This window comes from Podarcis filfolensis (assembly GCF_964270895.1).
Source record: "Podarcis filfolensis genome assembly, chromosome: 6".
Lineage (NCBI taxonomy): Eukaryota > Metazoa > Chordata > Lepidosauria > Squamata > Lacertidae > Podarcis > Podarcis filfolensis.
The window spans coordinates 77,289,275-77,311,372 of NC_139609.1; the positions used below are offsets into that span (position 1 = coordinate 77,289,275).

At 42.0% G+C, this 22,098-nt stretch overlaps 2 protein-coding genes across 2 annotated transcripts in view; both read right to left on the minus strand.

Annotated features, from left to right (window-relative positions):
- Positions 1-2,162, minus strand: part of PABPC1L (poly(A) binding protein cytoplasmic 1 like) — a 31,199-nt gene extending 29,037 nt beyond the window's left edge. Inside the window, exon 1 of the mRNA XM_083618683.1 lies at positions 1,681-2,162. The gene's annotated coding sequence lies outside the window, so the exon portion shown is untranslated. The remainder of the gene's footprint in view (positions 1-1,680) is intronic.
- A 4,701-nt stretch (positions 2,163-6,863) lies between these two features.
- Positions 6,864-20,471, minus strand: YWHAB (tyrosine 3-monooxygenase/tryptophan 5-monooxygenase activation protein beta). The gene is made up of 6 exons (XM_083619172.1): positions 19,939-20,471; positions 12,223-12,524; positions 11,560-11,683; positions 9,584-9,747; positions 9,114-9,209; positions 6,864-8,692 (listed from the first exon to the last, which is right to left on the minus strand). Exons 2-6 carry the CDS (start codon positions 12,514-12,516, stop codon positions 8,636-8,638), a joined length of 735 nt encoding a protein of 244 aa, XP_083475298.1. The 5' UTR covers positions 12,517-12,524; positions 19,939-20,471; the 3' UTR covers positions 6,864-8,635.
- Positions 20,472-22,098: the final 1,627 nt, after the last annotated feature.

The following is a 22,098-nucleotide window of genomic DNA, read 5'->3' on the forward strand; positions in this document are numbered from 1 at the left end:
GGCATATCATGGGTTGCCAATGCTCGGCGCCACACAAAGAGAACAGGAGGGAAACAGGCAGAGTAATAATAATTTATTATAATAATAATTTATTATTTATACCCCGCCCATCTGGCTGGGCTTCCCCAGCCACTCTGGGCGGCTTCCAAAAAAATATTAAAATACTGTAATACATCAAACATTAAAAGCTTCCCTAAACAGGGCTGCCTTCAGATGTCTTCTAAAAGTCTGGTAGTTGTTGTCCTCTTTGACATCTGGTGGGAGGGCATTCCACAGGGAGGGCGCAACTACCGAGAAGGCCCTCTGCCTGGTTCCCTGTAACTTGGCTTCTCGCAGTGAGAGAACCGCCAGAAGGCCCTCGGTGCTGGACCTCAGTGTCTGGGTAGAAGGATGTGGATGGAGACGCTCCTTCATATATACTGGACCAAGGCCGTTTAGGGCTTTAAAGGTCAGCACCAACACTTTGAATTGTGCCCGGAAACGTACTGGGAGCCAATGTAGGTCTTTCAAGACCGGTGTTATATGGTCTCGGCGGCCGCTCCCAGTCACCAGTTTAGCTGCCGCATTCTGGATTAGTTGTAGTTTCCGGGTCACCTTCAAAGGTAGCCCCACGTAGAGCGCATTGCAGTAGTCCAAGCGGGAGATAACCAGAGCATGCACCACTCTGGCGAGGCAGTCCGCAGATAGGGTCTCAGCCTGTGTACCAGATGAAGCTGGTAAACAGCTGCCCTGGACACAGATTTGACCTGTGCCTCCATAGACAGCTGTGAGTCCAAAATGACTCCCAGGCTGCGCACCTGGTCCTTCATGTACATATGTACATTCAAGTCATTCTGTTTTTGGGATAGGCCACTTCCTGGTTCACATGGAGAAGTGAGCACAGCCCAACAATAGAAGTGCACAGCTGTATTCGGGCACAACAGGGTGTTGAAATTTTGTGCCCCTAACAATTTAGCACCCGGGGCAACCACCCCTGTGCCCCCCAGATACTACACCACTGGTAGGATCTGGGACATTCCCACCTGTGATTTCCAGGAATGGTGACTGGGGGCACATTGCCTCCAGCGTTAGATGTAGTACATAGGTTACAAGAGAAAGTTGTAGCCGGTCAAGTTCTACTCAAGAGTACACCCATTGAAATGAAGTGATCCATGCCCATTCGCTTCAATGGGTCAAGTATGAGTAGGACTAGCATTGGCTCCATCCATAGGTTAAAACATCCTTAATAAGCAACAAATATGAGAGAATCAATACATTCTGTAAAGCACAGTTAACAACTAAAGAGAGCATCCTCTTAAGAATCAAAATAAACTTTCTGCATAAAAACCAGCTGCATAAATAGAAGGAAAGTTCATGGCAAAATTGTCCTCTAAGCATAAGGAAGTAAAATATTAAAAATGAAAAGAAACTAAATAATATAATCCTGCTTTTTTCAAAAGGTCTACTCTGGAGTATGACTGTTCATTACAGCCCATTGGAAACAGTCACTTGACCTGCTTCCTAACAAACAATTAAACTATGTTGAATCCTATGTATTGAAAGTGGTTTTTTTTAAAATGCCTGTTCTTATGTAGCCGGAATAACACCATCTATGAACAAGAGGGAGGTAGCAACAAGCTTAGAGGAACCACAATATGTGCAGGAATGCAAAAAATGATTCAGGAAAAGTAACACACTCACCCCCAAGTCAAAGACAACTCAAATAAGACTGAGCTTGCTAAAATAGTGGGGTGCAGGAAGGGTGGGGTAGAGACAAAACAGAAGGAAAGAAATGGAGTTTCTTGAAAGGGGTGTGGCTGGCCAGCCAGATGATAGGAGTTGTAGTCCAAAACAACTGGAAGGCACCTGGATGGGAGTAAGAGCTCCATTGAAAGCCTTGGGACTTACTTCTGAGTAACATGCATAACAATGAACTGTGTGTTCTGTACGTTGCTGCATTGACATTTTAAAACATTTACAATACGTTCTTTAGTTGCCACAATAGCAAACAAATATATTGTTCTCCAGGACGTGCACAAAACAAGTATTAAAAGATGGGAAGACACAGATTTCAGTCTCTCTTTTTTTCATTTGAACAAAATTTAAATTCAACTTGATTGTAAGTAGAACCTTTAAGCAATTTACATACGCATACACGTGCAAGGAAAGTTAAAGTAAGCGTAACCCTTGGGACTTCCCTAGGAAGAGTGAAGAGGTAAATCAGACACCAAAAATGTTTGTATGTTTATTTATTTCACAAAATTTACATACTATTTGATTGTAAAACCAAACCAAACAGCAAAGCGGTTTACAAAAATAAAGCAATAAACTAAAAACCAGATTAAAACACATGTCGGTGTTCTACATACCTTGCCTAAACAAAAATGTTTTGAAGCAGGCACTGAAAAAAGTACAGTGAATCATACTGTTTGTGGACGATTTACTTGTTATGACTGAAAACCCTAAAGAAAGTCTGAAAAGAGTGCTGGAATTGATTAAAGAATTTGGAGAAGTGGCAGGCTTTAAGCTGAATATAACAAAAACAAAAATGCTTGTTAAAAATGTAACCACAGAAGAAAAGGATGACTTAGAAAAAATATTGGGCCTGAAAATCTCCTCAAAAGCGAAATACTTAGGTATTTGGATCACCCCCAAGAACATAAACTTATTTCAGGATAATTACACCAAAACTTGGTTAGAGATTAGAAAAAACTTTGTAACCTGGAGTAAACTAAAATTAACATTTCTGGGTAGGATTTCCATTATAAAGATTAATGTGCTTCCAAAATTAATCTTTTTATTTCAAATGATTCCAATACTGGGCGAAGCAGGTTGTCTTAGGATATGGCAAAGAGAAATTTCCAAATTCCTGTGGGAAGGGAAGAAACCTAGGATTAAACACCTGATCTTAATAGACATAAAAGAGAGAGGAGGCTTTTCCCTACCCGACTTAAAACTGTACTACGAGGCAGCCTGTTTCACCTAGCTAAAAGATTGGTGCACATTGCAGGATCCGGACCTCTTGGACCTGGAAGGTTTTGACAACCGTTGGGGATGGCACGCCTACCTGATATATGGAAAAGCGAAAATTCATAAAAAATTTACCAACCATATAATAAGAAAATCACTCTTTGCTGTATGGGAAAAATATAAAGACCTGATGGAACCTAAAGTCCCGTGGTGGACTTCTCCAATAGAAGCTGTAGCAGTAAAACAGAAATGAAGATAACCAAATAAAATTTAAAAACTTTGAGCAAATAAGAGAACACATCTCAGACTGGTTCCAATACCATCAGTTATTTGAAAAATTTAAATCTGACAAACAAAAGGGGTTCTCAACAGAAATTTCCCGATTCGAATCTGATCTTGTAAATTCTAAAAGAAAAACTCTTTCCAAAACTTATCGACTCCTTCTTGACTGGACAGTCAAGGAGGAGGAGGTAACAGTGGCAATGGTGAGGTGGTCCCAGGATTTTGGCCATTCAATAACCATGGCCCAATGGGAAAATTTATGGAAGATCAATTGGAAATTCACAAATTGTTACACGATTAAACTTTCAAAAAATGGTATCTAACACCATGGAAACTTTCAAAAATGTATAAAAATGTGTCAAGTAATTGTTGGAGATGCGGTGAATCAGGAACATTCTACCATATGTGGTGGATATGTAGGAAAATACAGGTATTCTGGGAGAGTATCCATGTAGAACTGCAAAAAATGCTAAAGATATCTTTCAATAAAAAACCAGAGGCCTATCTCCTGGGAATAACAGATTTGGATATTCCACAAAAGAGGAAGGGTATCTTTTTATATGCGACGGCGGCAGCAAGAGTTTTGATCGCAGCAAAATGGAAGAGTAATGAAATCCCCTCTATACAAGATTGGATCCAAAAGCTGACAGAATATGCCGAATTAGATGGTTTATCAGAAAAAATAAAGAATAAATCAAAACAGGAATTTGTTTCAAAATGGGAGGTTTTCAAAGATTATCTGAAAAATATAGTAGTTAAAAAAAAAACAGTACAGTGAAGGCACCTGGCTGAAGTCAATAGGCAGGGAGTTTCAAAGTGTAGGAGCTGGCACACTAAAATAGTGATTTCTTACAGATGCAGCGCTTTCTAAATTTAATGCATTACTGATAACATGTCATTCCCACTACTCAGATGAGACTGTGCTTCTAAGAAGCTGTTGGGGAACTTCTCTTCCCATAACTGTTGTCCAATCTGCATCAACTGGCTGGGGTTAAGTCTCAGGCTCAGTTAACCAGATTCAGTGCCTGGATGCCACTAGACACAGAGCCAATGAAAAATTGCTATCAATTTGCCTGCCATGCTGCTCTCACTAAGCCTCTGAACCTGACATTTTTTAAATCTAGCATCTAAATAACTTTTATTAACATTTATTAAAATATTACGTAGGGTTTTATCTAATCAAGTCACACTCGGGAGTAGGATCCATTGAAACCAATGCCCTTAAGCTCGTTAATTTCAATAAACGTACTTACGACTTACTTGGATACAACCCATGATCTTTTACACCCTTCTGGAATGCATATCTGTTTCACCCAGGACGGATGCTCCTCTCACCCCACCCCAATGGCCCAAATGTTTATATCCCCGCACATTTCAATCCTGAACACAATGGCAAAAGATGCTGTGTGGGACAAAAACAAGTGTCAACAGCAAAGAGGGCTCGCCATGTCATTGTGGATGGGTGAGAAAGAACTTGAGCAACCATTGCACGGGAAATAAAAAGGACCAGTCCTTTGGTCCCTGCTTGCATCCATCATCTCCATAGCTCCTGCATCTGATGAAAAAGGCTCATGCCACAATAATTTTGTTACGCCACAAATCTTGTTGCTGGAGCTGAAACACCAAGCACACTTTAAAGCATTGCCTCCATGCATCTCTTCTTTCAGCATATTTCCACCGCTACATCAAGTCATACTACTTCATAGCTACTCAAGATACCTTTCCATTTTCCTCTCTGCACATGGGCTGTTCAGATAGCCATAGGCTATCAAAGGCGGTTTAAGTTGTGGCTTTTCTGTAACAGCAAAATCAGCTCAGGAACTAGAACAAGTCTTTCAAAGTCTGGCCATAACATCGCTCTCATTTTCCTATGAAGGGTAAAGTCCTCAAACGGAAAAAACACAGCTGACTGGCAGCTGTTAGGTATCGCAGCAAGTTGCTTTTCCACATTGTCTAGACGAAAAGCTGTTTTAGGCAGTTATCACGTTCTTCCCTTTCTGCTCTAAGACAAGTACTCTACACTTGGGCATGAGCCAACATACAGAGACAAGCAAACGAATTGTGGAACGTATCTGGAAGGCTAGCTTACATTCTGCAGAAATTGAAAGCACACTTTTTGTAAGCAGTGCAATTTCAGGCTGCAAGTTGGGAGGGCTGCATCTTTGAATGCTCAATTAAAAACAACCCTTTATGCATGCAAAACAAGTACATTAGAGTGAAGGATTCAGCCTGGCCTTTTAAACCAAACAGATGGAGTCTCCTTCATGAGGAAGTACTGAAACACACAGCTCATTATCTGCACTCTGAAATGGTAGCGCAGGAAGTGTGTTACTGTTTGGTGCCAATTTCATGCACTCAACACATTGGGAGAGTACAAAAGTAACCTACCCCTTCTGAAATCATCAATAAGTGTAGATTCAACATTAAGGGCCCATCCAGACTTCATTTTGTGCTGTGCTTTCCAGGCACAGGTTCATGCTTTAAAGCGCCGTATCTGAGAGTTTTGATTTTGGCATTTTGCCCAGGAACACCTGTGTTTTTCCACTGAATAAAGTGAACAGCAATCTGCAGAAAACCTGTTTGCTCCAATTCAGCGGTAAAACACAGGTTTTCCCAGGGAAAGGGTGGGGACAAAAAAAAAACTCTGCTTGGACAGAGAGCTTTAAAGCCTGAATCTGTGCCTAGAAACACGACACAAAATGAAGCCTAGATGAGCCCTTCTTAGTCTTTGTAGGAACAGGGGTCCTTGCTTTTGGCTACATTTCTTACCATTTGAAAGAACCTGTGCACTTTTTCTGCAGGGGGAGTTCAAGCATCTTTTCATAAAAGAGATCGGAAAGATCCCTTTAAAGATATTACGAAGTGCATCAGAAAACTAGAACCTCACACTGTATTTCTAATAGGAACCTTGGAGCTGGTGGTACTAATAATACCTGGCAGAATAAGATATTATTCTAATAATGGAAAAGAATCAAAAGTCTAAAGGAAGTACAATTTAGACTTCTGCAGCAGAACTATTCTAAATACAATTACAACTCACATAGTGCCATTTAGACACTTCAATCACTTGCACCTACAAGCTGAATGAAGCTTTATTTGCACCAGCCGCCGGTCATAGCTACTTGTACTTATAGGACAAACCTTATTCCTAAAGGATTTCATAACGAAGGTAGCTTTTGAATAATATGAATTCATGCTTCATGTCAGAAAGCTGAGAAATCAAGGGCCACTTGAAGCCATTTCTGTTCAATGTTACGTCAAAACCTTTCTAGAAGCTAAACTATTTCTATAACCCAATGCTACTTTAATAAGGAATAATGCAGCATGTTTTATGATATTCAAAATCATTCACTATTGTCTATAAGAAGGCAGATGTCCAGTAGATAGGCTTGGATGCTGTAAAGCCTTGCACAAGGTGTCTTCTTTCACTCTTCCTGTGAAACAGAAATGACCAACTCTATACAGTTGTGACGAGGTGGTGGGGTTTTTTTGGTGTGTGTGGGGGTGCAGACCTTACAGGCTGCTCTAGCAGTTAAGCAAGCTACGAGACATAAAACAGCACAGTCATTCTACCGCCACAGTATTCAGCCATGGCAGTAACAAACAAAAGTGTAAAAAAAACAACAGACCACAACTGATAAAACTTTTTATTGTCTTTGAATTCTTTTACACTTTCCCGATTGTGTAAGGTGAAACTAGAACTGTTTTAAAAGACATACACAAATCTAGTACATCAATAACCAGGTATTTCTTTTTGCTATACTATTCTCACAACCACGTGTGTGTGTGCTAGGCAATACAACCGTCACAGAAGCAAACTTTAGGCAAAATACTGGTCAGTAGAAACAACGCAAAAAGAGCTACCAGATATACAGACAGGCTCGGTTCCACATTCACTACCGCATTTATCAAGCGCCAAGTATAACTGCACAATTTGTTCAGCTAGTAAGAGGGGAATTTTGAAGTCAGTGCATGAATTTCTCTCTTCAGCGACAGATGAAAAGACGAACAGATGGATTCTATGATCTAAGCGGAATGCTATAGGCAGAGGAACGATACTAAAAAGATTGAAAAGGGTGAGTATTCAAATCTTTCCTCTGCATTATTCATGCAACTCCTATTGAATTCTGGTATTTGACTGGACAGGTTTATAAACAATTGAACATTTGGAATTTCAGTATCTCAAGCTAACAATTAATATGCATGTTTATGGTCTGTATTCCTAAGGCAGCTATGGGAAAATGTTTAACAGGATCTTGATTGTGACCCAGGAGTGGGTAGATGCCAAGAGCTGAGAACTACAGCAGCACTGGCAAGCCTTCAGCATCTAAGTGAGACCTGTATTCCAACATATTTAAGCCGCTCCCATCATCAAGGACTTAACAGCATACACAAAGGACCTCAGGCTTTAAACTGAAGCCGGAATGGGACTGGGTGGGAGCACACAATCCATGCAAAGAAGAGCTCTTTCGGATTTTTCAAAGGGGCAGGCCTCCTCCCTGAAGTGAGGAGGGAGATTAAGAGTTTAGCATTTTAAAATGGGAAAACAGTTCTATTTAGCATGCCTACCCAGCAACTAATAAGGCCATAAAAACAGAAACATCCTGTTGAAATTCCATGGTAGTGCTCTAAAAATTCACTACCAAGAATAGTCCATATTGTAAATATGTTAACTTATTGCTGTGGGAAGGGGCTTGACGATGTCCACAGAAAGAGGACTGGGCTGTTTCTCCATAGACAAAGCCCCAGTATTCTGCCACCGTTAAGGAGTCTGGAACTTAGGCTGCCGTTTTTCTCTGCTTTAAATTGAGGCCTCAGAAAATGTTTACATTTGACATGAGCATTTGGCTAAAAAGCAGCGTGTCCAGCATTATTATTTCAAAAACAAAAATGTCTGAATGAATGTGCCTATTAAATTCACAGAAGTGAACTACTGAACTGGAATGCCGCACAATAGATTGTTTCCCTTCCATGTTGCAGTGTCACAATATAATCTCTATAATTTTCTGTACAACTTTACAACAGAATTGTACTTCGACTACTTTGATCCCAGATTATAATCTTTCCAATGAATTACATGATTCATATCTACTCTTCCATCATTTCGAGTTTTGTAAAGTCAACTGCAATCGCAAAACCCATAATCACAGTGTTCAGTTAAAAAAAAATATAAACACAGTAATCATAATTGTAAGTGTTCATAATAGGAAAGGTTCAAAATGCCATTGCTCAATTGATCTCCATTTTATGTACACAGAACACCAACCAATTGTTTTTACCCCACAGACAGTTTGCTACGTTGAGGTTGTGAAGTCGATGTACTATTCTTTTTGCTTGTCGCACAAAGGGATATAACGTGTAGGATACAGAGTGACATTGAACATATAGTGAAGCGTGACAGCCATTAGTTCTCGCCCTCCCCAGCTTCCCCTTCATCTCCCTGGTTTTCCGATGTCCATAGCTGTAAGAAAATACAAACATGTTTATGCTGAAAGCATGCAGTTAATTACATTGGTCTGGAAAAAGGTAGTGGGGTAATTTGTTTCAGTAGAGCAGTATTATTTGAGTAGAAGAGTTAATGAATGATGAACTAAAGACTGGAGATTAGATGAAGTTAAACAATGAGTACATGAAGCCTGCAGGTAACACACAAATTTGTTAGCTGCCTGATAAGGGCATTTGGCTAGTTTTCCATTACAGGTATGACTGCTCCACACACACAATGCTGACAGCAGTCATTCTTTCATATGGAACTAACTTTGTGCTACATCCAAAATAGTTTGTAAGGGTGCAATTATCAACCATTTGTGGGATGGCAAGACTTAAAATTATAAAACACTGCATCATTTAAAGTGTAGCCAGTTTTTTGAAGGAATACTTACAGTAAGGTTATCTCTAAGTAGCTGCATAATCAGAGTACTATCTTTGTAAGATTCTTCATTCAGTGTGTCCAGTTCAGCTATTGCTTCATCAAATGCCTAAACCAAATTCAAATAATTAATTCGCTTTATTCTGCTTCTGATCCTTCCTGCCTTAAGAATGTTTAACCCATTCAATTTCCAAGCACAGATAGGGCTAGCTAAGTGACGAAAAACGCATAACATTACACTTGTGTTCATCCAGGTTAAGACCCAAGACAGACTTCCTTAGAATATAAAAGTGCCACCTCTAATTTCAAGTGTGTTATTTTAACTTAATAATTAATCTTTCTTCTGAATAATATAAAAGAGCTCCTAGAGCTCTCTGACATGATTTATTAAGCCATACGTTTCTAGTTGCATTCACAACTGTTCAACGTGTATCTCAAATTTGTTTCCCCATAACCATTCTTGACAATATTAAGTCTATTTACCGTCTTTGCCAGACTGCAGGCTTTCTCTGGTGAGTTTAGTATCTCATAGTAGAACACAGAGAAATTAAGTGCCAGACCAAGTCGAATAGGATGTGTTGGTTGCATCTCTTTCTTGCTGATTTCAAATGCTTCCTGATATGCTTGCTGAGAATTTGCTACTGTTGCTGTAAGAAAAGATGGTGATAATTTTAATATTTCCTGACATGGCCAACTCCAAGTCAGAAACATTTACACAGGTGCCTGCATAGAATAGGGCTGAACAGTGATCTGTAGTGAACATTTTGTTACACGCAAAAACAGTTTTTTTAGGAGCCTGAAATGTTTCCCAAAAGACTGCTGAAATGTTACCTTTTTTGTACTTGTTCATAGCTTCAGCACCAGTTTGCTTTAAGACTGGCCATCTTCTACCTAGCAGCAGGGACACTGTGTGGCAAGATTTGGCTATGCATAGTCACTGACAACAACCAAAGCTCAGAGTGAGAGCAACTCCAACTCAGGAAATATTGTCTTTCCTTAGAATTAGCTAGTTTGTCCTCAGGGTCATTACATTGACTAGTTTGTCAGTGTTGATATGATGGGAAAATACATGAAGAAAAAATGTTGTCAAAATAGCAGCCTGTCAAGGCCATGAGGGCAGGGGCATAGAACTACCAGAGTCTTCTTTGTAGTAGAGGAATACATTTTGCAAGTATCGCTCCATTTCAGTGCATCCTAAACAATAAAACCTTAGATTAAACACACACACATTTAATATTTGTGTGTGTGGGGGGGGTAATTACAAATATGACATTCTACAAAGAGTATGGCCTAACCGCTTATATGTGAATATCACATGAACCTAGCTGTAAAACATTTCCTATTCTATCTTAGCTATTTGATCCAGAACCAAATTCTATTGGATCTAGAAATTCTATCGTGGCTATAAGTTGTGTCACATATTAGTTAATACTGTATAGTAACATTTGAACACGATCCCTATATCTAAAAACTTTACAAGGTTCTATATTTGGTGATCTTCCAAGAACACTACAAAGATTATTGGGGGGAAGCAAAAACCAAAAAATCTATAGCAAGAGTAGGCTAAACGGTGAAATGCCACTAGCCTTGTATCAGGTACAGACATATTTGTTTAACAACCAATTCATAGACCATCTAAGGTTTTAAGGCACACAGATCCAGCATCTGTGACTACAGATTAATTAAATAAGATGCAGGTACAAACTGTGACTTTATAGTCAAGATAAGTACAAGCAACTTATACTTTCTGCTTCCCACACTTCTAAGTTCTGAAAAGGAACTTCCCACATCTTTCCTTGTGGTCAGAGGTTCCATTAGGAGCCTTTGCATTCAGTTGCAGCAGAGATGTAAAGGCCTGGAAAAAAGTAAATGGAAGAAAGAGTACACCCCCTCAAAGATTTCTTTTCAATGGGAAATTTAGGGAACATTGGGGGGGGGACTCCTATGGAATGTTTTCTTTCTTGGAATGAGTGAAATGCTTTTTTAAAAGCTTTACTTACTCAAAATGTGTAGTAGGAAGATTTTCATGAAATAATTTACAACACTAGAAAATTTTAATTTCTGTGTATATTGTAGACATATTCAACTCCTAAATCCAATATATGTGTCCTCACTAGAGGGAACTGCTGTCTTAATGGAAGAATGCAGAACACCCATTCCTTGTGATTTGCTGTTACCTCCTTTCAGTAACCTCTAGTCAAGTTGGCGATACTAAAAACAAGTATCCTGCAGCAGCAATCCTTTCAACCTGACCCTTCCACGGTAGTCAGCCACCTTATGGTTGAATACAACAGGAAGCCAATGGTTCTTTTCCCTATTCCTTTGCATTCAGAACATCTGATTTTCTCAGAATACTGAGACAAATTTATTGTGAGATCAAGGAGCAGTTTAATAATACCACACACAGTTCTTGTAGAGAATCATTAAGGCAGGCTTCTGATTTTAAGGTAACCACCTACTTTGCTTGCTTTCTCCAGATGCCACTTCTGAAAGGTATCTATAGTAATCTCCTTTCATTTTCAAATAGAAGACTTTGCTTTCTGGCTGTGTGGCATTAGCAATAAGGTACTTATCCAGCAGTTCCTGAAAGACATATAATGACAAGGTTACACACATTTTCCTCAACTGATCCACTTTATGTGTACATCTACAATATGTAGGCCTAACCTAAAGCCTTCCAGTTGTTGCTGAATTACATGCTCTAGCATAGCCCCACCCAGCATGGCCAATGACCAGGAATGATGAAAGTTGTGGTTGAGCAACATTTAGAAGACCAGGAGGCACCAAGCTCTTTTTAAAAAAACTTTGGAGATGAGACTATGGTGGCTTTATACAAGGTCACATTTCTTTAATTCATTGGCTAGATTATAGGTTTATATATGTTTTGTGTTGTTTATAGGTTTGGTCCATACAAGTGTACACATCGTCTATCAAGTATCAAATAAAAATAATTTTCTACAGCTAGCATATAAACAACTAATTACAAAGCAAGGATCTTTGGCTGTTGGACCAAAGTAGATCCTTAAGCGATGAAACTGTGCTCCTGCCTTGAGCTCACAAGCTTCCCAGCAGATGGAGCCCCTTAACATATGCTGCTATATCCATTCCTACTAGACTATTACCAGAACATCATTGCAGATGTCCTTCAGTTCAGCCTCAATCTTCTCACGATATTCTCTTCCCATCTGCTGTTTCTTCTCATTTCTTTCCGTCTTCTGTTCAATGCTGGAGATGACACGCCACGAAGAGCGACGGGCACCAACCACGTTCTTGTAGGCAACAGAGAGTAGATTCCTTTCTTCATTGGACAGCTCATGTCCCTGCTCAGTGACAGCCTTCATGGCAGCAGCCATATCATCATAGCGCTCTGCCTGCTCAGCAAGTTTGGCCTTCTGTACCAACTCACTTTTATCCATGTTTGTTCCTAAAAAGGGGGGGGGGCAAGAGTAAAAAAGGAGTGTTTATTTCCTGCAGCAGACTATGATTCGATAGGCATAAAATACAGTAAATCTGAAAGTCAACTATCAGGATATGGGTTATTCCAAAGTGACAACAAGGGAAGACTCCAGTATTCTTGACATAGGAGTGAGTTTAAAAATCCACCAATATAACAGGGTAGTAGAGTGTGGCCCTTTCAAAGTAACAAAAGGAAGAGTCTTGTGCTGGGATGTAGCATCTATGAGTGGTTTGTTATGAACTGTTCTCCTGCCTGTCACTGATCCTCTGTGAAATTTGACCTGTTCAACAGCAACTTTGGGAATGATTGTATATATACCATATTATTCTGGGATAGCCATCTCTGATTACATCTAATAGCGCAAAGTACACAACTATTTCTATTTTAATCTCTACAGAAGATTGTGCCACAATATAATTAGATGTATCCTTCTTGAGGCAAATGATACTGAGCTCGGATAGCTTTACCCAACTGCCACTAAACAGAACAGATTAATCTCCTTGCTAACCAATGGCTACATTTGTATGAGAATAAACTAACAAGGCAGCCCTTCAAATGGGATACAAGTAACTGTGAGCAGGCTCACTTCCCCCTTCAACCTAAAGGCAACCTCTGCAGAGAACACCTGTCTCTCAGTTCTAAAGACAGTGCTCCTTGCTCCTTTGCAGCAAGCAACAAGGTCATTTTCCAGCACTAGAGCAATGAAATGGAATGACGATCAACTGGTTCTCAGGAGCTCTGCGCTGGACCAAATTTGGAAGGCTTAGAAGTTGTCATAGTTGAAGACCATTTCACACACCACCACTGCAGAATTTTATCCAAGACCATTACAAAGTACAATACTACACTTCTTATAAATCATTATCTAACACTTTGCAAGTCTCTGCCCTTCTCAGCAATTTCCCGCTTACAGGATTCCCTGCTGAATTTGCAACACCAGCATTGTTATTAGGTTTCTTTTCATTAGAAACAAGAACTGTTTCCTTAGGAGTATGCATTACCTCTTCCCCCCAAAGAAAAAAAAGCCCTTCAGAAGGTAAATCAATTTATTGAAGGGAATATGTGCAAGTATAATGGCACTTCAGAATTAAAGAGAAATAACATGCCCTAGGAGAAAAGTACAGGATTATGGGGAATGGAAATATCACTGTAGTGCAATAATAATAATAATTTATTATTTGTACCCCGCCCATCTGGCTGGGTTTCCCCAGCCACTCTGGGCGGCTTCCATAGAAACAAAAAAATCACTAAAAATATCACAGATTAAAAACTTCCCTGAACAGGGCTGCCTTAAGATGTCTTCTGAATGTCAGGTAGTTATTTATCACTTTGACATCTGATGGATGTCAGATGTGCAAGACAAGAGTGATGGGCTGAATGAACTAACGCTGGACTACATGCAGCATCAATTTCATGTAAGCAATTAATGCAATGTTTTAAACATTTAAACCAGCCTTTCTCAACCTTGGGTCCCTGAATGTTGATGGGCTACAGCTCCAATGATCCCTAGCTAGCAGGACCAGTGGTCAAGGAAGAGGGGAGTTGTAGTCCAACAACATCCATGGACCCAAGGTTAGGAAAGACTGATTTAAACAGTTACTGGAGCGTTTGATGAGCAGGATTGAAACAAAAATGAATAGGGATTAACCCTTTTTGGACACAACCCCAACACTTCCCCCCAAACACAAAACATACATTGTTGTTAGCTCCCAGAGGAAAGCTCTCATTGACACCAATGGTGTCAATAGCAGGGCTAATAGCAGCTTGGATGAGGATAGATTTATAGTGGGATCACAACAGTGAGGAAGGATTAAACACACACAGTCCTGATCCTTACTCAGAAGGCCCTGCTGCAGCTATTTTTTTTTTTATCTGCATGTTAATTGCTTACAAGCAATTAACGTTATTTCTAGTTTTTGAACTTTGTCATGTGGTAAAAACCCTCATTCTTGCCTGACAGGTACAGCATGTCTTTTTATCTGGAGGGAACTGAATACCTGGATACTCATTTTCAAAGCTGGTGACTGGGGCACAAAGAACTTACACCTGTTTAAGACTCCTGAGAGTCAAACTCTCAATTACGGATAGCCACCAGTTTAACAAAATATGCAATAAGATGACTACTGCTCTTATACACTATCTTCACAAGTGCAATAAATACCTGGACTCTGATGTGTCAGCTCAAGCAGATTTCATTCTTAAGACTATAAAAACATTCCAACTTTTTAAAAATTCAACATAAAGCTTTAAAACTTTTACTCACACTTGCTAACTTGCCTTGATGGAAAATTTGCTACCATACGGTTGCATCAAGCATTTCTGTGCACAAACAGAAATGCAACAATACTTAACTTTCATCCACCACCTCATGCAGCACCTACACACCTTCCAAGCTCCAGGGGGTGGGGGATCTTCCGGAGCAGGTTTTGGGGGTATGCAAAGGAAAATGAAGTCCCATTGCATGAAGAAGTTATCTTGCTCAAAGTATTTAGAACTGTCTAATAGGGCATGTTAAAGTTCTTTATGTTTGAATTCATTCCTTTTTCAGGAGACATGTTCTCTCAAGTATGTGAGCAATCTGTCTGGGTCTACATGAACAAAGGAACAGTTTGAATTTTCTTCATTGCTTACCTTGTTCAGACAAGAGATGAATGCTCTGTGGTCACTATGAGGGAGCTTGGAAAAGGGGGAAGTTATAGAGGGATCTCTGAACAAAAGATTCAATGCCATGACAGAAGCAGTATCTCATAGGAAAATCTACCAAATTTGGCATGATTCTCCAGACAATCCTGGGTACTGATTATGTATGGAGAACACAGAATACATGTAAGATTTTAGCACTTTGAAGGAGACTTCTGATTCTCAGATGTTTCCATCTGAGAAAAATCAGTGAAAACCACTGGAAAGTGCAAGTAACAACAGAAGATGTTCCAAGGTTACTCAATTGGTACTGAAGGATCTTTGAGGTAAGTCACAGTTTGGAATTGCAATTATAAAGACACCACTCACGGCTGCTTGTTGTCTGTTGCTTCTAATTTCTATGAGCTACACAAGACATCAAAACAGATGCAAAATAATGACAGTTAAATACTGTAGAAAAGGGAAATTGGCAGAGAAGTATCTGACTAGCTTAATATATAGTAAAATGGAAACACACTAACATGAAGTGTTTCAAATGACCTGGGTATTGTTTTTAATGCAAAAAAATGACAGAGATTTTTTGGTTAATTTTTAACTAGCTCTAATTAAACCACTTAAGAGACATTCATAAAATGAAGTTCTCATTACTAGCTTTCCACACCACCAAAGGAGGGGGGGATGCTTCGAATTCTCTTGTCTTAAAAAAGCCATCTTCAATCCATCTTAAATAATAAGGGTGGCAATCTCTCTCCACCATATTTACACTTTAAACAAGAGCTGCAGATGACCAAAATGGGTGTTAAACTAACATTGGAATAGATTTGTTTTGAGAAAATTGTTATCTGCTACAACCAAAGAAGGAAAAAGAGAGAGAAAGCTTCCACAGCAACACTCCAGTTCTAAAACTTTCATCTTAAAATTCAGGAAACCAGTAGCTTTCTGAAGGCAGTTTGGGTGGGGGGAACTTCCTTTATAATTCAGTCACAGACATGCTGACGCAACAGCAACTACAGTATTGACAGATATTGTGGATTATGTGAATGCTCTCCCAGCAGGCAGCACAGCTGGTGGTTACTTTTCAGAGGGTACAGAACACTATGTCCCTGAAGCCCCTTCCAATATCAAAGCAAAAACTCAGCTTATCGATTTGCAATAGGTTTCTTGCACATAGCTGATGTGTGGTCTTTTATGTTGACTACAGCCTGGTGAAGAACACTGGCCACTATTATACCGATTACTCAATGACATTTGCCAATATGGACTGTAAGAAGACTATGTTGTACTGGACATTAGGAACAATTGATCACCTTCTTTCCATGCATGCAAAACCATCTTAATGAAAAGAATGTTCAGGTCATTGTGACCATTATTTGGATACATGTCCATTAAAGCTGAAAGTTACCACCCAATGAAATCAATTATCTTAAGTTAGGCATGAGTAATTTAAATACATTTATTTCAATGGATCTACTACTCTGAGTATGACTTAGTTGGATTACTACCCTAAGACCACAAATGAAATGTCATATTTTTATAATAATAAAAAAATATAATGTAATAATCTTCATATTGGGAGATTTTACTATGTAATTTTTAACTTCCCAATATTTCATTTCCTGTTCATTTTTTAAAGAGCTCCCAACCATGCTGATATTAATTCATCTTTACCACAAGCAGCTACAGCAAGGTCACTCACAACAGTAAGCTGACTTATAGGCTTTATTAAGCATACTAAAAAATGTCAGTATACTTCTATCAATGCAATCTGAAGTGGCCTAGGACTATGGTATCTACAGAATCACCTGCTCCCATTCAAATTTCTGAGAAATCTGTTTAACTTTGGTGGCCTCCTCTGTGTCACCTTGCTGTACTGATGTGTGATGTATGTGCATAAGAGAGAGCCTTTTCACTAGTGGCACCAAGATTGTGAAAAAGCCTTTCCAGAGAGGCACACCTGGGTCAATCAATGCCTGTCCTTTAGGAGGCATGGAACACTGTTTTCTACCAGCATACTTTTAATTAAATATTGCATCTTTTATATTGTTTTAAGCATCAATCATTTTATTTGTCGTTTAGAATGTTTTTAAAAATGAGCTGCCTTAACTAATTTTAGAACGTGCTTGTTGTTGTTGTTTAATAATTTCCAGCTCTTCATGACCCCATGGACCAGAGCATGCCAGGCACTCCTGTCTTCCACTGCCTCCCGCAGTTTGGTCAGACTCATGTTGGTAGCTTCGAGAACACTGTCCAACCATCTTGTCGTCCCCTTCTCCTTGTGCCCTCAATCTTTCCCAGCATCAGGGTCTTTTACAGGAAGTCTTCTCTTCTCATGAGGTGGCCAAAGTATTGGAACCTCAGCTTAACGATCCGTCCTTCCAGTGAGCACTCAGGGCTGATTTCCTTCAGAATTGATAGGTTGGATCTTCTTGCATTCCATGAGACTCTCAAGAGTCTCCTCCAGCACCATAATTCAAAAGCATCAAGTCTTCAGCGATCAGCCTTCTTTATGGTCCAGCTCTCATACTATTAATTGTGCAGAATGACTATTTTGTAATGGACTTTATAATCTTCACTATATTCACCCTAGTAACTCCAAGGGACTCTCACAGCAGAGGCACCCTAGGTAACACTGTCTTTCCATTTAGGTTAAATAAGTTATTATCAAATTCTAGGCTCCTTGTGCAGGGAGTAGGGGCACACAGAAACCCTGGAAAGGTGTGTGAAGTTCAAGGGAGGAACTGAATTCTGAAGAAGTTAAAAGCCTACTTCCTCTCACTAGTCAAGACACTGAGGAGAGAGAATTGAACACCCTCTAAGGGTGGTTCCCCATTGGATTTGTGATGGTGACCGCTCTTCCTCATGCTCTATCATCATGGATTGTGTTGGAAAGAGCTGCTGATAATATGTGTGTCCAGTTCTAGGAGTCAATAGATTCAAGTACATTTATATCCTGCCTTTCGTCCATGTTCTCAGATTCTGTTGTGTTCTCTACATCTTCCTAAAAGGAAGTCTTGGATTAATAACCCTGTTCACACAGAGACCAAGCTGCATGTAAGCAACTGCATTCAAGGATCTCTACTATGGAATTGATGGGTTGGTGAAAGCTAGCAGGGAGCAGGGTTTTTGTTTTTTGTTTTTAATGGATTAGTGATGTGTCTCTAGGCAGTTAAGTTCAAACTAGAATGCAATTAAAGTGATATAAAGAATTATAGTAGCACCTTGGGATACGTTAGCCTCCCGTAACGTAAACTTCAGGATGTGAAAGCGGGAACCCCGGAAGTGTTTTGCCACACACGCATGTGCAAAAGAGGTCTACCGCTGCGCGCGTATGTGCAGAAGTGGTCTACCGCTTCTCGGGTTGCAAAAACCTTGGGATCTGGCCAGACCTTCGGAACGGATCCTGTTCACAACCGGAGGTACCACTGTATGTGCAAGACCCACCCACACATTCATTATATTCAAAGTATGATACACAATTTTTTTTATTAAGATTTTTATGTTGGTCACACACATATTATCTAAATTACAAACATAACTATTTTTTTGACATAAAGGGTTTTAGAGCTGAGATTCAAATTTGGTGCATCAGGTAAGTTGGGCAGCAGCAAAAGAGGGAGTAACAGGGATTTTTGTAAGCCACTCTTAAAAGCTTTCTTCAATACGGTAAGTGGCAGGGTAAAGATGCTGCAACCAAACAATGGTCAGTTACCATTTCCCCAACAGAGCTGCCACTGAAGTTCTGGTATAGCTAACCAGTAAGAACTACTATTCCCTAAAAGCGCCATCAAACTACTAGTGTTAGCCAGCCGGCCATTTGGCACCTCACCACTTGAACAGGTATTCTGAAAATGCAAATGCTATTGATCTCAAGCCTTTTAAAAATAAAATACAAGGAATGAAAGGAAGAAATCAAGACTATTTTAGCAAGGAGAAATCGTGTGTAGTTGGAAGGGGTGGACGAACATTCATGTAGAAAAGGGACCAAGCCTGTAGTCATAAGCCATGGAAGCCCATGAGGTTTGCTTCCAGGTGAGCTTACTTAAAGCTGCTTTGGCACTAAAAATCCTGTCTTTTCAGGTGGGAAAAGCCCCAGAGGCTGGATTGTGCAAGTGTGTGGTTTGGTTTTTTTTTTTAAAAAGGGGAGGGTGCATCCCGCCCACTCCCCTGGCCGCAAGGGCGACCTGAACCCTGCGGGAGCCGAGGTGGTGGTGGAGGCCCTTTCGCCAGAAGCGCGGCTAAAAAAGCGAGCAGCCCCACCTCTGGCTCGTTCCGGACAGGTGAGCCCGCCCAGCCCCGGGCAGAAGGTGGTGACTCAGCCAGGGCGGGGCCGCTGGCAGGCGAGGTGACGCCACCGGGCGGAGACCCTGGAGCAGAAAAGGGGGCGAGTGGGGGGGGGGAGAGGCGAGAGCCCCGCTGCCAAGGAGGGGCTGCTGCCCGTGCCCTCAGTCCGCCGCGTAGGTGGGGTGTCGCCTCAGGACCGAAAGGCGGCGGCGGCGGCGGTTCCGCGGCCTTCCTCAGGCCTCTCTCCGGAAGAGCCGAGCCGGAGGCAGCCCCGTCCTCGCTTCCGAAAGCAGCCGGGGAAGGGAAGGAAGAGGGGACGGAGGGAGGGGCGGGGGAGACCTCGGCTCTGCCCTCTTTCTCCCCCCCCCCGCTCCGCTGCGCGTGGGGGCGGGGAAGGGCAGCTGCACGCGCGACTCGGGCCCGGGTGGGGGAGGGGATTCCGGCGGGAAAACCCGCTCACCTGACGGCTAAGGCGGAGTAGAAGGCGGCTCACAGGCCTCCGAAAAGAGTCGTCGTCCCCCGGGAGGAATGAGGCGTCTCTCGGCGCGCGGCAGCCCGCTCCGCTCTTTTCACCACAGAGATACACACCCTGCGGCTCCTGCAGGCACTTCCGGCGCCGGGGCCACGCCCTTTCCGCCACGGACACGCCTTCCTCCTTCCCTCCCCCCCCCCGTCTTCTCTCTCTCCCCCGCCCAACTCCCCGCGGCGTCTCCCGCTTCCCCTATTGGACTGCCAGGGCCGCGGAGGGGAGTGGGTTGGGAGGATGCCGTTCCGTAGCCATGGCAACAGGCCAACGGCTTCCAGGCCCAGTTTGGGGAGGCAGAGAGGGAAGCGACGCTCCCCGCCACCCGTACACGCACGCGCACGGACACACTCTGCTTCCTCCTACGGCGATGCTTCCCCTCCCCTCCAGAGTCCGCCCCCCCCCCCCGTTCTGCCCTGTCTTCCTGGTGCCGTGTCAGCCAGGTGCGGGGTCCGCTCAGAGGCAGGAGGTGGGCAAGGAAAGGGGTCATTGCATAGGGAATGTATTCTCTCCCTCTTCTCCGCACATGGCGCTCATCCAACCCACCCCCCGCCTCCTCTCCTAATGGTAGCTTCCGCTTTGGCGTGTTCTGTTCTGAACCTCGCAGCGGCTTCCGTGGGGCGGACAGAAGGTCGTGTGCGCGTCCCTTCAGCGATCGCCCTCAGGGGAAGGGCTGCAGCTCGGTGGTAGGGAGCAGAAGTGTTGCAGGTTCAATCTTGGCACCGCTGGGAGGTAGGGCTGGGAGCCTCCCTTGCGTGATGCCCTGGAGAGCTGCTGACAACCAGAGGAGACAACAGAGAGCTCGATGGACCGACTCATTTCCAAAGCAGAGTGTGTGTCTTGCATGCAGAAGGCTTCTGCTTCAATCCCTGGCATCTCCAACTACAGTGGTACCTCGGGTTACATACACTTCAGGTTACAGACTCTACTAACCCAGAAATAGTACCTCAGGTTAAGAACTTTGCTTCAGGATGAGAACTGAAATCGTGCTCTGGCGGCACGGCAGCAGCAGGAGGCCCCATTAGCTAAAGTGGTGCTTCAGGTTAAGAACAGTTTCAGGTTAAGAACGGACCTCCGGAACGAATTAAGTACTTAACCCGAGGTACCACTGTAAATGCATTTGGGGCAGCGGTGGCCAAGAGCGCCCTGCTTGCCTGACCCCTTGAAGAGTCTCTGCCAGCCTGGACGAAGCTTGATCTGCTATGGCAGCTTCCTATGTTCCCATTTGTTTTACTTACTACTCAGGGAGTAAGTGGCAGGTGACTTGCTTCCTCTTCCCATGTACCTGAACAGCTTATAAATCTAAAACAATAAAAAAGTCTTGCGGCACCTTGAAGACCAATGTATTTTATTATGGCATCAGCTTTTGTTGACTAGAGTGCACTTTCATCGGATACACGGAAGCTTATGCCGCAATGTGAGTCTTTTTTTTATTGTTTCTGCTGCAACAGGCAAACATGGCTTAGCCTTCTGGGAATAATGCATCAGCTACACCAGTCACTGCTCTTAGATGGTAGCAGGACCCCTGTCACCAAGTGCATGACAAATAGAAATTCAAATGATGAAGCCTTTTTTTTGGTATGGGGTATGCTGTACTAGAAATAGTGGCAGCATTGTATTTTTTGTATTTTTGTTAAAAATACAGAGCTGCTGCTAGGACAGGAGCGGGGGCAGGGGGAGATGGCAATGCTGCCTCCAGCTGTATTCATTTCTTCAGTGTGTGTACCTCAGTCAATGGAGTGGATTTGTACCAGTTAGGACGTAACATCCTCCAAACGTATCTTCACTGTAGCAGGAATGCCTCTTTCACTTCCTCCAGTAGGACAGCATTTTAACTACCATGCCTCTGTGGCTAGAGGATGAGAGATAAGCCTGGTTCGGGTCACCTAGCAGAGGCTTTAGTAGGTGACCTAACTCCCTTCCCTAGACATGCTAGCTAGAATAATAGGTTGTTTTTTTTATATAATTTGAGCAGGCGTGAGGACCTTCTGGCTCGCCTGATGTTGTTGGACTTAAGCTCCCATCAGCCCCAGTCAGCATGGATGTCCTAACCTCCACTTGTAAACACACTGTTCAGACTCTGCACTCGATTATTGC